This window comes from Hordeum vulgare, chromosome 7H (assembly GCF_904849725.1).
Source record: "Hordeum vulgare subsp. vulgare chromosome 7H, MorexV3_pseudomolecules_assembly, whole genome shotgun sequence".
Classification (NCBI taxonomy): Eukaryota; Viridiplantae; Streptophyta; class Magnoliopsida; order Poales; family Poaceae; genus Hordeum; species Hordeum vulgare.
In genome coordinates this window covers 269,103,769-269,118,774 of record NC_058524.1, presented here as the reverse complement: position 1 = coordinate 269,118,774, position 15,006 = coordinate 269,103,769, and the positions used below count along the sequence as shown (strand labels likewise).

The following is a 15,006-nucleotide window of genomic DNA, read 5'->3' as shown; positions in this document are numbered from 1 at the left end:
GGATACAGTATGTTGAGAAAAATCCTCTTAAATCACATGGCACTAGGCATCTACCGGAGTTTTGGTACAGTTCATTTGAAGTCACAGCAGAATGGTAGTATCATAAAAGTTCTACGGGTTTAGGTTTGCGGAGAGAAAGATGGGCCCGTGCTCTGGACGGGAGTATGAAAAGTGGATGGTATCCCCCATGTTTTCTTGCTTAATTAATCTCGATGTCAAAAAACATCTTACATTTTGACACAGTTGATCAATTATATATCTTTGGGATGCAATCCTAACTAATCTATTTTTAAGAGAGCTACTGTCATGCTGCCTTGTGTGCTGGTTAATGACCCCATGCCTTAAGTAGCCTTGAACCCATAACAATAAGATAGAGCATATACGGTGTGCCAGTTTCTATCTGTGCCTTCAAAATGTCAAACCAGAGGGTCTGTGCTGGAATGACCTTTTTCGCTTTGCCCTGAAACCAGAAAGTGGATTACTGAAGCGTGTTCCTTTCTAACTCGCTGTATATGGGTAGAGTTTTGAACTTACTGCTTTCTCATATTTCTTGTACAATTCCTCAAACTTCTCACCCCAGCAATCAGCCAACCCCGGAGCTTCATTAGGACAAAACAGGGACCAATCCTCATTATTTTGTACTCTTTGCATGAATAGATTAGGAACCCAGAGAGCAAAGAAAAGATCCCTCGCACGGTTCTCCTCCTGTTAAATTGGCATTCATCAGAACACCTTCTAGAGATGGTATATGACAGAAACACACATCACAAACAAAGTGCATAGGTTTGGGTCACAGTAAGCAGATAATTATTTAAAAGCCTCCATATTATGCAAAAATGTACTACATAAATAGTATGTTAATATCAACTATTCTCTTGTATGGGCATAAATTGCAGCAAACTAAGACTTGCAGAGGCATCTGTTGGACAGGGTGCTCTTTAAATGTATGAGGTAAATCTGAATGTCATAGAAAGCACAGAAGATTTGAATGGTTATGTACTTCAGTTGCAAAACAAAAACAGTAATTAGATAATGCTGGGCTAACATTTTACCTTGCCATGGTTCTTCCTCAGATCAAGGAACTCAAAAATATCAGCATGCCAGGGCTCCAGGTATACACCAAAGGCTCCTGATTTTTGAAACAATGTATGGATTTCAGAAGACGATGGGATTAGAATTTACAAGGGGGAGGAATGATTTTTGAAACAATGAATGGAACTCAAAAATAACCCCATGCCTTAAGAAGGCACAATAGATAAATATTTACTCGCCCATTGTTTCGTGGCTTTACAAGGGGGAGGAATGCATCCCACGCACAACCACCACCCACTGTTTCGTGGCTTTACTCGATGATGATTCCATCCAATCATGGCGCTCACCGCACCATCACGTCCGGAAGATTTTTTTAATTACATGCATCATTGGCCTCCGGTGAAGACACACGAGTCGTAGCCTGTAGAAACCAACGCAACCATGGTTAGTATGTAGCCTCTTTGTGTGATTCATTCGACAGGGCGGTAAAAACACAGAGGATGGTTAATGAGGTACAGTGATGTAGTACTCCATCCAGTACTAATTGTCAGTGGGCAGATGCAATGGACAATGAGTGAATGGCGATCAAGGACCAATGCACATGCGCGCAGCGCAGTGCCAAATGCTGGCACCTGTCCGAGCACTGGCAGCGCAAAGAACAAGCTCTGCTGCCCTGTCCATGATGCATGGTCCGGCGAGCAATGGCGATGGAAGGTGCCAAGGAAGGATTGGAGGCTTACTGTGGTTGGTGGAGGTGAGGGTGGCGGACTGCCGGAAGTCGCAATTCCACGGGTGGCTGCCGGCGGCCTGGTAGAGCTGGTTCATGGCGTAGGCGGCGTGGGCGCTCACCATGTTGGGCTCGAAGCAAGCGCCCCCGGGCTGGATGGCGCCGCAGTCCATGCCCACCTGCGAGCAATTTGAAGTGGACAAGAACTGGATAAGGTAAGTGGATATATAACAACAGGTCAATAACAGTCCATACCATCTTTGGAACTGAGGATCCAAGCCTTGCCAATGCTGGGTATCTTGACGAATTCTTGCAACAGCTTGGACTGGAAGCGTACTCATCCATCATAGAAGGATCCATCCCTGAAGGCAATCCTTGTGGGGGATGGGCAGAGGCCATGGCCTTTGACCGCCAAGATACCTTGATATTGCTGTGTAGTGAAAGAGATTAAATCAGATGGAACTGCCACAGAACCCAAAGTGAACCCAAAGATATCTTGAGTGGGACACTATCAGTCAACTCAAAATATAGCATCTCCACTTACATGTTCAATTAATTTCCAATGGACTGTAAAAAAATTCAAACTCGTAGGCCTTCCTTTTTATCGGCCAAAAGAACATTGTTTTAGGCCCCTATTATTTATGTTCCAACAATATACTACTCACTCCGTTCACTATCAATAGGCTAGAAAGAACGGATGGGGTAGCATGCTTTGTTTCTGAACCAGAGGCAAAGTGGTACACTGACTAGAGCAAGCTGAGCTGCTGAGAACTGGATTTGGTCCCATCATCCGGACACACCGCGACTGCGTTGCCCCTATGATATGACAGAATCACGCGTACTAATTAAGAGAAGCAACCAATCCAAGATTGTAAACAGAGAGCAATCCAAGAGCGCATCCTCCTGCACTGCATCCATCCAATCCAAGACGGCAAAAGAAGAAGTATGGACTGTATCACTTCCGTAGCAAGCATGGGCACGGATGCATGTATCTATCTCTTGGACTGAACCAATAATACAATCAATGAGAACAGTATGAAGTGAGTAGCATCGGAGCCAAGAATCGATGGATGCATGTGAATCCCACCAGCAACCCCGAGGAGCCACGAATCCAGAGCCGGCCACATCTGGTCGCCATTTCCCGCTGACCAGAATCGCGGGTGTCGGCGCTCCGGAACCGCATTGGAAGAAACGGCCGTAGATCTGCCAAGCGGCTCTCAAGGATCCCGGGCCGCCTGGCGGGCAGAGCACTAGCAGCCTAGGAAGCAGGACCAACGGCACCCGCGGCCGCATTGGCCCGAACGGGCGGCCGTGACGGGACAGATCCCGTGGTCGAACGGCTAGCGCAACACCGGATGAGCGCGTGCGGGAAGAAAGAATGAGGGGGGCTGGAGCATGGGGGATCAGGGTCGCCGTACCTGAGTGGAGCGGGGAAGGGGACCGCTGCTCGCTACGCACCACCCGGACCCCGACCTCGTCCACGATCCAATCCGGAGATCCGTCGGCAGGTGGGGGGCGAGGACGCGCAGCGGGGATGCGGCTGGCCGACGGCACGGGGGAGGGGGTGGGGGTGGAGAGAGAGTGGAGAGGCGAGATCCCTGCCGGTTGGATTTGGGAGAGGAGAGGAGAGGAGAGGCGAGGGCAGAGGCAAAGAGGGTTAGCAATGGCGCACCCCCGAGCGGTGCGCCATTAGATTTTTTTTCATAGCAATGGAGCATCCCCATACAGTGCGCCATTAGTAATCTTTTTTTATATAGCAATGGCGCATCCCAGAGAGGTGCGCCATTAGTATTCTTTTTTTTGGATAGCAATGGCGCATCCTAGAGAGGTGCGCCATTAGTAATCTTTTTTTATATAGCAATGGCGCTCGGGGGGAGGGAGGGTGTGGGTGGTGCGCTCGGCCGATTCCATTCGGGGGAACCGAGTGAGGAGACAGGGGAGGGTGTGGGGGGTCGTCGGCAGCGGTGGAGCGGGGGAGGGTGCGGGGGTTCGGCGGCGGTGGAGCGGGGGAGGTTGCGGGGGGTTGGCGGCGGCGGTGGAGCGAGGGAGGGTGCGGGGGGTCGTCGGCGGTGGTGGAGCGGGCCGGGGAGGGTGCGGGGGGTCGGCGGCGGCGGTGGAGCGAGGTAGGGTGCGGGGGGTCGTCCGCGGCGGTGGAGCGGGGGAGGGTGCGGGGGGTCGGCGGCGGCGGTGGAGCGGGGGAGGGTGCGGGGGGTCGGCGGCGGCGGTGGAGCGGGCCGGGGAGGGTGTGGGGGTCGGCGGCGGCGGTGGAGCGGGGGAGGGTGCGGTGGGTGCTCGGCGGCGGTGGAGCGGGGGAGGGTGCGGGGGGTCGTCGGCGGCGATGGAGCGGGGGAGGGTGCCGGGGGTGCTCGGCGGCGGTGGAGCGGGGGAGGGTGCGGGGGGTGCTCGGCGGCGAGGGTGGTGGTACGCCACTAGTAGTTTTGCAAAAAAAAAAATTATAGTAGTGACGCACCACCTACATATGCGCCATTAGTAACCCTGGTTACTAATGGCGCTCCTCCTCTGGTGCGCCATTAGTAGTTCTGGAAAAAAAATAGTAGTGGCGCACCACCAACAGATGCGCCATTAGTAACACTGGTTACTAATGGCGCACTAGCTGTGGTGCGCCATTAGTAGTTTGCAAAAAAAAACCAAAAGAAAAATTATACTAGTGGCGCACTACTAACAAATGCGCCATTAGTAGTTTTGCAAAAAAAAATATAGTAGTGGCGCACCGAGTGTGTGGTGCGCCATTAGTGTCCATCACACTAATGGCATCCATCACACTAATGGCACACCTCACATGGTGCGCCACTACTATATAGTAGCGGCGCACTGCTTGTGTGGTGCGCCATTAGTATCTATATCATCTATAGCCCTTTTCCTAGTAGTGTTAAAGGGATTGACAACCCCTTTATAGCGTTGGGTGCAAGCTCTTTTGTGTTTGCGCAGGTATTCTGGACTTAACGAGATTGTCCTACTGGATTGATACCTTGGTTCTCAAACTGAGGGAAATACTTACTGCTGCTGAGCTGCATCACCCTTTCCTCTTCAAGGGAAAAACCAACGCAAGCAAGTCTCCGTCAACGTTTCAGTTTCTGGCGCTGTTGTTTGAGAAGCAGCAAGAAGAATTTCTGGCACCGTTGTCGGGGAGGATCAAGTCTAGAACTCATCCAAGTAAGTGTCGCAAACTCATCTCTTGCATTTACTTTTTTTTGCCTCTCTTTTTCCTCTCCCCCACTTCTGAAAAAAAAATTACAAAAAGATTTTCTCCTTGTTCGTTTGTGTGCTTGCTTGCCTGCTGAAGTCACCATGACTGAAAACACCAAACTTTGTGACTTCTCGAATACTAATAATAATGATTTTATTAGTACTCCGATTGCTCCCGCCACTAGTGCGGAGTCATACGAAATCAATGCCGATTTGCTGAATCTTATTATGAAAGAGCAATGCTCCGGCCTTCCTAGTGAAGGTGCCGCATCCCATCTTAATACCTTCATAGACATTTGCGATATGCAAGAGAAGAAAGATGTGGATAATGATGTGATTAAATTGAAGCTTTTTCCTTTCTCGTTGCGAGGTCGAGCAAAAACTTGGTTTTCGTCTTTGCCCAAAAATAGTATCGATTCTTGGGATAAGTGCAAAGATGCTTATATATCCAAGTATTTTCCGTCGGCTAAGATTATCTCTCTCCGTAATGATATCATGAATTTTAAGCAACTTGGTCATGAACATGTTGCACAATCTTGGGAGAGAATGAAGTTGATGATTAGAAATTGTCTTGCTCATGGCTTGAGTCTTTGGATGATTATACAAATCTTCTACGCTGGCTTGAATTTCGCTTCTAGAAATATCTTGGACTCCGCCTCTGGTGGAACGTTCATGGAAATCACATTAGGAGAAGCCACAAAACTCCTAGACAATATCATGACGAACTACTCTCAGTGGCACACTGAAAGATCACCTACTAGTAAGAAGGTACACGCTATAGAAGAAATTAACTCATTGAGTGCTAAGATGGATGAGTTAATGAATTTGGTTGCTAGTATACGTTCTCCTTTAGATCCTAATGATATGCCCTTGTCTTCCTTGATTGAGAGTAGCAACGCTAGCTTGGACGTTAATTTTGTTGGTAGGAATAATTTTGGCAACAACAATGCTTTTAGAGGAAACTATGTTCCTAGGCCTTTTCCTAGTAACCCCTCTAATAACTTTGGCAACTCCTACAACAATACTCACGGAAATTACAATAGATTACCCTCTGATCCATAGAGTAATATCGAAGAGTTTATTAACTCGCAAAAGATTTTCAATACGTCCATAGAGGAAAAACTACTCAAAATTGACGATTTGGCTAAGAGCATTGATAGAATGTCTAGTGATATTGATGCTTTGAAACTTAGATGTGCTCCTCCCAAGATCAATATGGATGAAACTTTGAAAGCTATGCGTGTTTCCATGAGTGAGAGCAAGGAAAGAACCGCCCAAATTCGTGCTAGACATGAATGTCTTAAAAAGGCGTGTTCTCGTGATAAGAATCACAAAGATCTTAAAGTGCTTGGTGTGACTCCCATTGAATCTTTGTTTTCTTGTGTCAAACCTAATGATGATGGGGCTGGATATGAATCCACTTTGGTTGAAAAACGCCTCAATGATTCGGAGTCCATCTATCTTGATGCTAAAAGCAATGAAAGTGGAGTAGAAGATATTAAAACTTTGAGTAGTAATGAAATTACTGCTTTGGATTTCAAGGAATTCAATTATGATAGTTTCTCCTTGATTGAATGCATTTCCTTGATGCAATCCATGCTAAACTCTCCACACGCTTATAGCCAAAACAAGACCTTTACCGATCATATCATCGAAGCTATGATAAAATCTCTTGAAGAGAAACTTGAATTGGAAGTCTCGATACCTAGAAAGCTTCATGATGAGTGGGAACCTACTATCAAAATCAAAATCAAAAAATATGAATGCAATGCTTTGTGTGATTTGGGTGCTAGTGTTTCCGCGATTCCAAAGTCTTTATGTGATGTTCTGGGTTTTAATGAGATTGAAGAGTGTTCTCTTAATTTTCATCTTGCGGATTCTACTATCAAGAAACCCATGGGAAGGATCAATGATGTTCTTATTATTGCAAATAGGAACTATGTACCCATGGATTTCATTGTGCTTGACATTGATTGCAATCCTACATGCCGTATTATTCTTGGTAAACCTTTCCTAAGGACTATTGGTGCTATCATCGATATGAAGGAAGGGAATATTAGATTTTAATTCCTTTAAATAAGGACATGGAGAACTTTCCTAGAAACAAAATAAGATTGCCTTATGAATCCATGATGAGGGCCACTTATGGTTTGAGCACCAAAGACGACGATACGTGATTCTATCGCCTTATGCCTAGCTAAGGGCATTAAACAATAGCGCTTGTTGGGAGGCAACCCAATGAATTTATATTTTTGTTTCTGTTTTTTTGCGTCCACACCATCATAATTCTGTTGTGATTGTGTTTTTTGTGTTTCTTTTTGTGTTCGAGCCAAGCAAAACCTTTATGACTAGTCTTGGTGATGGTTGTTTGATCCTGCTGGAAAAAGTCAGAAAATTTTCGCTCACGAGATGATTTTTCATTTTTATTGAGAAATATATTTTGAGTTGATTCTTTTTTCTGCTGGTTGATATACCTTTTTCCCAGGCATTAGTAATTGTTCAGAATTTTTTAGGTACCATAAGTATACAAAGTATACATATTTCTACAGAGTGGTATGTTTTTAACAGATTCAGTTTTTGTTGAGTTGGTTGCTTGTTTTGATGAAACTATGTATAGTATCGGGGGGTACTAGCCATGGAAAAGTGAGAATACAGTAACCTAACACCAATATAAATAGAAATCAAGATTTCTACAGTACCTAAAGAGGTGGTAGTTTGTTTTCTTGTGCTAATGTTATCACGAGTTTCTGTTTAAGTTATGTGTTGTGAAGTTTTCAAGTTTTGGGTGATGTTCTCATGGACATTGAGATAAAGAGTGGAAAGAGCTCAAGCTTGGGGATGCCCAAGGCATCCCAAGCCAAATTAAAGGACACCAAAAATCCTAAGCTTGGGGATGCCCCGGGAAGGCATCCCCTCTTTCGTCTTCAATCCATCGGTAACATTACTTGGAGCTATATATTTATTCACCACATGATATGTGTTTTGCTTGGAGCGTCTTGTATCGTAGGAGTCTTTTATTTTTGTTGTGTAACAATCATCCTTGCTGCACACCTTTAGAGATAGACATGCTTTTGCTAGAATGTTCATCGTGCTTCACTTATATCTTTTGAGCTAGATAATTTTGCTCTATGTGCTTCACTTAGATCTTTTAGAGCACGGCGGCGCGTGACTTGGTAGTTGGCTTATGCTATGAAAGTAGTCCCAAAGGTGATAGGTACCCAAAGAGGATACCAATACTTCCATCTTCATGTGCATTAAGTAGAAAGAGAAGTCTTGATTCCTCTCAGTTAGTTTTGAAACGTGGATTTGGTAATATTAAGAGTTATGTTAGTAGGGTGTTGTGAATCTAGAAATACTTGTGTTGAAGTTAGTGATTCCCGTAACATGCACGTATGGTGAACCGCTATGTTAGGAAGTCGGAGCATAATTCATCTATTGATTGTCATCCTTTGTGTTGAGGTCGGGATCGCGCGATGGTTAACACCTACCAACCCTTCCCCTAGGAGTATGCGTTTAGCACTTTGTTTCGATTACTAATATAAACTTTTGCAACAAGTATGTGAGTTCTTCATGACTAATGTGAGTCCATGGTATAGATGCACTTTCACCTTCCACCATTGATAGCCTCTCTAGTGTCGTGCAACTTTCTCCGGTACACAAACCCACCATATGCCTTCCTCAAAACAGCCACCATACCTACCTACTATGGCATTTTCATAGCCATTCCGAGATATATTGCCATGCAACTCCCACCGTTACGTCTCATGACTTGTGCCGTCACTCTCATATTGCCTTTGCATGATCGTAAGATAGCTAGCGAGATGTTTCAACATCATACGCCAAGCTAGATCATTGCACATCCCGGTACACTGCCGGAGGCATTTCTTATAGAATCGTCATCGTTCTAAGCTTTGAGCTGTGAGTACATAAAAGTGTGATGATCATCATTATTAGAGCATTGTCCCATGTGAGGAAAAAAAAGAGGCCAAAGAGCCCAAATAAAAAAAAGAGAGCAAAAAAGAGAGAAAAAGAGAGAAGGGACAATGCTACTATCTTTTTCCACACTTGTGCTTCATAATAGCACCATGTTCTTCATGATTGAGAGCTTCTTGCTTTGTCACTACCATATGCTAGTGGGAATCTTCATTATATAACTTGGCTTGTATATTACAATGATGGGCTTCCTCAAATTGCCCTAGGTCTTCGTGAGCGAGCAAGTTGGATGCACACCCACTAGTTCTCCTCTTGAGCTTTCACATACTTATAGCTCTAGTGCATCCTTTGTATGGAAATCCCTACTCATTCACATTGATATCTATTAATGGGCATCTCCATAGCCCTTTGATATGCCGAGTCAATGTGACCATCTCCTCCTTTTTGTCTCACAACCACCACCACACTCTATTCCACCTATAGTGCTATATCCATGGCTCACGCTCATGTATTGTGTGATAGTTATAAAAAGTTTGAGAAAGTAAGAGTGCGAAAACAATTACTTGGCCAATACCAGGGTTGTGCATCATTTACATTAGTTGTGTGAGGATGATGGAGCATAGCCAGACTATATGATTTTGTAGGGATAACTTCCCTTGGCCTTGTTATTTTCAAAGTTCATGATTACCTTGCTAGTTTGCTTGAAGTATTATTGTTTTCATGTCAATACAAAACTATTGTTTTGAATCTTACGGATCTGAACATTCATGTCACTTGGAAGAAGTTACAAAGGACAACTATGCTAGGTAGCATTCCACATCAAAAATTTAGTCTTTATCACTTCCCTACTCGAGGACGAGCAGGAGTTAAGCTTGGGGATGCTTGATACATCTCCAACGTATCTATAATTTTTGATGGTTTCATGCTATTATCTTGTCAAACTTTGGATGTTTTGTATGACTTTTATATCTTTTTTGGGACTAACTTATTAACTCAGTGCCAAGTGCCAGTTCCTGTTTTGACCCTTTTCAGATGAGGATTTTAAACGGAGTCCAAAATGGAAGGAAACTTCCAAAATGATTTTTTCCGAAACAGAAGAAGATCGGGAAGCCTGAGAATCAGGGCAGGGGGCCAGCAGGGACCCCACAAGACCCCTAGCCGTGGCCAGGGGGCCCGCGCCTCCCAGGCTTGTGGGCTCCATGGGCCACCTCTGCCCTAGGTCTTTTGCCTATATATTCCCAAAAATTCCAGAAAAAATCAGGAGATCATCGAAAGTACTTTTCCGCCACCGCAAGCTTCTGTCTCCGCAAGATCCCATCTGGGGCACATTCTGGTGCCCTCCCAGAGGGGGGATTCGGATACAGAGGGCTTCTTCATCAACACCATGACCTCTCCGATGATGCGTGAGTAGTTCAGCATAGACCTACGGGTCCATAGCTAGTAGCTAGATGGCTTTTTCTCTCTCTTGGATCTTCAATACAAAGTTCTCCATGATCTTCATGGAGATCTATCCGATGTAATCTTCTTTTGCGGTGTGTTTGTTGAGATCCGATGAATTGTGAATTTATGATCAGATTATCTATGAATCTTATTTGAGTTTCCTCTGATCTCTTATATGCATGATTTCATATCCTTGTAATTCTCTTCGAGTTGTGGGTTTTGTTTGGCCAGCTTGATCTATGATTCTCGCAATGGGAGAAGTGCTTGGTTTTGGGTTCATACCGTGCAGTGACCTCACCCAGTGATACAAGGGGTAGCAAGGCACGCATCGTGTTGTTGCCATCAAGGGTAAAAAGATGGGGTTTTCATCATTGGTTTGAGATTATCCCTCTACATCATGTCATCTTTCTTAAGGCGTTACTCTGTTCGTCATGAACTCAATACACTAGATGCATGTTGAATAGCGGTCGATGTGTGGAATATAGTAGTAGATGCAGAAAGTATCGGTCTACTTGTCTCGGACGTGATGCTTATATGTATGATCATTGCCTTAGATATCGTCATGACTTTGCGCGGTTCTATCAATTGCTCGACAGTAATTTGTTCACCCACCGTAATATTTGCTATTTTGAGAGAAGCCTCTAGCGAACACTATGGCCCCCGGGTACACTCCACACTATATTTTCAGCCTTACTCTTTTACTTCGTTGCACTTTCTGCCTTCAGATCTCACTTTGCAATCAATCTTAAAGGGATTGACAACCCCTTTATAGCGTTGGGTGCAAGCTCTTTTGTGTTTGCGCAGGTACTCTAGACTTGACAAGATTATCCTACTGGATTGATACCTTGGTTCTCAAACTGAGGGAAATACTTACTGCTGCTGTGCTGCATCACCCTTTCCTCTTCAAGGGAAAAACCAACGCAAGCAAGTCTCCATCAACGTGTCAGTTTCTGGCGCTGTTGTTTGAGAAGTAGCAACCTCGCACAGACCAAGCTGAAGACCTTGGGAGGTAATCCTTGTCGACCAATTGCACTATCACTTTCATCTTCTATCCTTTGAACTGAGTGTCCACACTCGAATAGACATGCGTGATGAGAACCATTGACTCCAAGTGTGACTCAACAATTTCTATTTCTTTAGATACCATGAAAAATTCGCTTGAAGATAAAGACAACGCATTCGCTGATGCTCAGAGGGTGGCAAGGGAGAAAACATAGGCCGCTGAGAAGAATCTTGCCGCAGCCAGTAAGTTGGAAGAAGAGAACACCAAACTCAAGCTAGAACGGGCCGATTGGAACAAAAAGGTTGAACAACTGACCAAGAGAAGGAGCAGTGTGGAGAACTACTTGGGAGACTTTGCGAAGAATATGTTTGGCATGCTTGAAGGTAACTTTCTTCCGTCGAGTGAATTTGCTTAATTTCCACAGAATAGTAGCGTCACCAACCTTTCATTTCCCCTTCATGTAGAATTGTGTCAAGACTTTTACAAGGAAACTGAGGAGATCGAGCCAAATCTGGACCCCACCAAGTCACCCGTTGGGGACATTGTGGCCATGAACATGTTTCGCATTGACGCTCGTCTCACAAGTGTTCAAGGGTATATCACTCGACTGAGGGCTGTGCTTGTGAAAATCGACCAAGAATTGTGGCCAGAAGACACCCTCCAGACTGACCTTGAGTCGATGATGATCCGCCTCAACGAGATTCCCAGTCGAGTACAGGCATGCAACAAATATGCTGCTCGCTGCAGAGCTAACGTGGCGCTTTCACTCGTCCGGGTCCATTGCAAGGAGGCCAAGGAGGACAAGATGAAGGCTCTCCAGGTGGTCAACACGAAGAAACTTCAATTTGAAGACTTCATGGAGACCTTCATCGAAGCAGCCACTCGGATCACCGATGGGATAGATCTGGACACCTTCGTCAAGCCCGCGAGCCCCAGCGGGGCTTGAGAAAAATTGTGCTTGCAGTTGAAACTTTATTTTCCTCGGTAGGCCAAGTAATGGTGTAACCTTTAAAACTTCGTTCGAGCCTTAAGTCTGAGTACTTCCATTTGCATGGACAACTTTTATCCGTGCTAGAGATCCTGGATTTATCTGCATTTTGCATTCCAATCCTTTGCTTGGCTAAGTTCATTTGATTTCTGAATGAGATTGATGCTTATTACTTGGAAGAATTTTGAACTTAGGTGAAAACTGGTTCGCAACTAAGTTTCCGAGTGAAAGTGTGGCATGTCACTCAGAACAGCCTTTAACTTAAGCGACGTCTGACTCGCTGCTAATTCCTCGAGTGAGAGGAGCGCTCGTCACTAAGGAGAGTTTCTAACTTAGACGAAGACTGTTTCGCACCTAAGTTCCCATGTGATTAGGATGGTATTCACTCGGCAGGGTTTTTAACTTTGGCGAAAACTTGTTTGCGGCTAAGCCCCGAGTGAGAGGAATGCTCGTCACTCGGGAAAGTTTTTAACTTAGATGAAGACTGGCTCGCAGCTATGTTCTTGAGTGAATAAGATGCTATTCACTCGACATGATTTTTAACTTAGGCAAAAACTTCTTCAGGGATAATCCCCTGAGTGAGAGGAATGCTCGTCAGTCAGGAGAGTTTTTAACTTAGACATAGAATGGTTCGCAGCTAAGTTTGTGAATGAATAGGATGCTATTCACTCGACATGATTTTTAACTTAGGAGAAAACTTGTTTGCGGCTAAGCCCCCGAGTGAGAGGGTCGCTCACCACTCAGAGCGTTTTTTAAACTTAGGAGAAGACTGGTTCGCAGCTAAGCCCCCGAGTGGGAGGGTCGCTCACCACTCGAAGATTTTTTAACTTAGATGAAGACTGGTTCGTGGCTAAGTTCCCGAGTGAATAGGATGCTATTCACTTGGCAAGATTTTTAACTTAGGCTAAAACTTGTTTGTGGCTAAACTCCCGAGTTAGAGGGTCGCTCACCACTTGGAGTGTTTATTAAACTTAGGCGAAGACCGGTTCATAGCTAAGCCCCCGAGTGAGAGGGTCACTCACAACTCGGAGAGTTTTTAACTTAAACGAAGACTGTTTCGCGACTAAGTTCCTGAGTGAATAGGATGCTCTTCACTCAGCAAGATTTTTAACTTAGGTGAAAACTTGTTTGCGGCTAAGCCCCCGAGTGAGAGGGTCGCTAACCACTCGGAGTGTTTTTTAAACTTAGGCGAAGACTAGTTTGGAGCTAAGCCCCGAGTGAGAGGGTCGCACACCATTCGGAGTGTTTCTTAAATTTAGGCGAAGACTGGTTCGCGCCTAAGCCCCCGAGTGAGAGGGTCGCTCACCACTCGGAGATTTTTTAACTTAGACGAAGAACGGTTTGCGGCTAAATTCCTGAGTGAGTAGGATGCTATTTGCTCGGCAGGATTTTTAACTTAGGCGAAAACTTGTTCGCGGCTAAGTCCCCAAGTGAGAGGGTCGCTCAACACTCGGAGTGTTTTTTAAACTTAGGAGGAGATTGGTTCGCAGCTAAGCCCCCAAGTGGGAGGGTCGCTCACCACTCGGAGTGTTTTTGAACTTAGGCGAAGACTGGTTCGTAGCTAAGCCCCCGAGTGAGATGGTTGCTCACCACTCGGAGTGTTTTTTGAATATGAGAGTGCGTGATCGAAATCGACAAATACTGTGGGAGTCATAACTTTGATAAGCAACATTGTCTAGAGTACTCATATTACATCAAACAACTCAGTTGCCAGGTATGAAAATGTTGAAGTAAATCCGCGTTCCACGCACGTGGTTCGTCCATTTTCTTCTTGAGGCTAAAGAGGTGGTAGGCTCTGTTGTTCAGCACTTTGGTGGTGATGATGAGAGCCAATCTTGTGAGTCCGCTGCTGATCCACTCGGAGCACAAGATCACGTTCATGGAACAGCCAACTACTGACGTGCCTTGCATGGAAGCGACACAGATCTTGCTGGTACACAGTCGACCGAATCAGAGCCATTTCATGTTCTTATTCCAGGAGATCTACACTGTCCTGTCGTGCTTGTTCAGCCTCAGCCTCTGAGTAAAGATCTACACGGGGACAATTGTGAAGGAGATCACTCGGCAAAATGGCCTCAGCTCCATACACCATGAAGAAAGGAGTGCGCCCATTCGACCGGTTAGGAGTCGTCCTCAAACCCCATAGAACAGACGGCAATTCAGTAACCCAAGCTCGAGCTGCATGTTCAAGATCTCGCATGAGTCGAGGCTTCAACCCTTGAAGAATAAGGTCATTTGCCTGCTCAGCTTGGCCATTAGTGTGGGGGTGCGCGACGGATGCGTAATCCACCCGAGTGCCTTGGGCGGAGCATAAGTATCTGAACTATTCCGAGTCAAAGTTTGAACCATTATATGTGATGATACTATGGGGAACTCCATACCGGAATGTTATCTCTTTCATGAATTTGATAGTAGTGCGTGAATTCAGCTTCTTTATGGGTTTATCCTCAATCCACGTGGTGAACTTGTCGACTGCTACAAGCAGATGCGCGAATCTACTATGGCTCATTCGAAGAGGACCGACCATATCCAAACCCCATAGAGCGGACGACCAGACGAGTGGAATAGTCTTCAGGGCGAATGTGGGCTTATGTGACCAGTTTGCATAAAACGGGCATCCTTCATAGTGTTCAACAATTTCCTTAGCCATTTGTTTCTTGCCTCAGTATGTATGCA

The 15,006-nt window shown here is 45.3% G+C and overlaps 1 protein-coding gene across 1 annotated transcript; it reads right to left on the bottom strand.

The window, feature by feature from the left end:
* Positions 1 to 263: 263 nt before the first annotated feature.
* LOC123408726 (ribonucleoside-diphosphate reductase large subunit-like) lies at positions 264 to 2,158 on the bottom strand. Its single transcript, XM_045101778.1, has 5 exons — positions 2,015 to 2,158; positions 1,773 to 1,965; positions 1,053 to 1,129; positions 535 to 705; positions 264 to 460 (listed from the first exon to the last, which is right to left on the bottom strand). Exons 1-5 carry the CDS (start codon positions 2,156 to 2,158, stop codon positions 326 to 328), a joined length of 720 nt encoding a protein of 239 aa, XP_044957713.1. The 3' UTR covers positions 264 to 325.
* Positions 2,159 to 15,006: the final 12,848 nt, after the last annotated feature.

Bases quoted from the DNA above. Each gene is read 5' to 3' on its own strand.
- LOC123408726 (XM_045101778.1), bottom strand. From the start codon at position 2,158: ATGGCCTCTGCCCATCCCCCACAAGGATTGCCTTCAGGGATGGATCCT. The intron at 706-1,052 runs GTAAAATGTTAG...CCAATTTAACAG, and splicing joins TGAGGAAGAACCATGGCAAG to GAGGAGAACCGTGCGAGGGA. The intron at 461-534 runs GTAAGTTCAAAA...TTCTGGTTTCAG, and splicing joins ACAAGAAATATGAGAAAGCA to GGCAAAGCGAAAAAGGTCAT.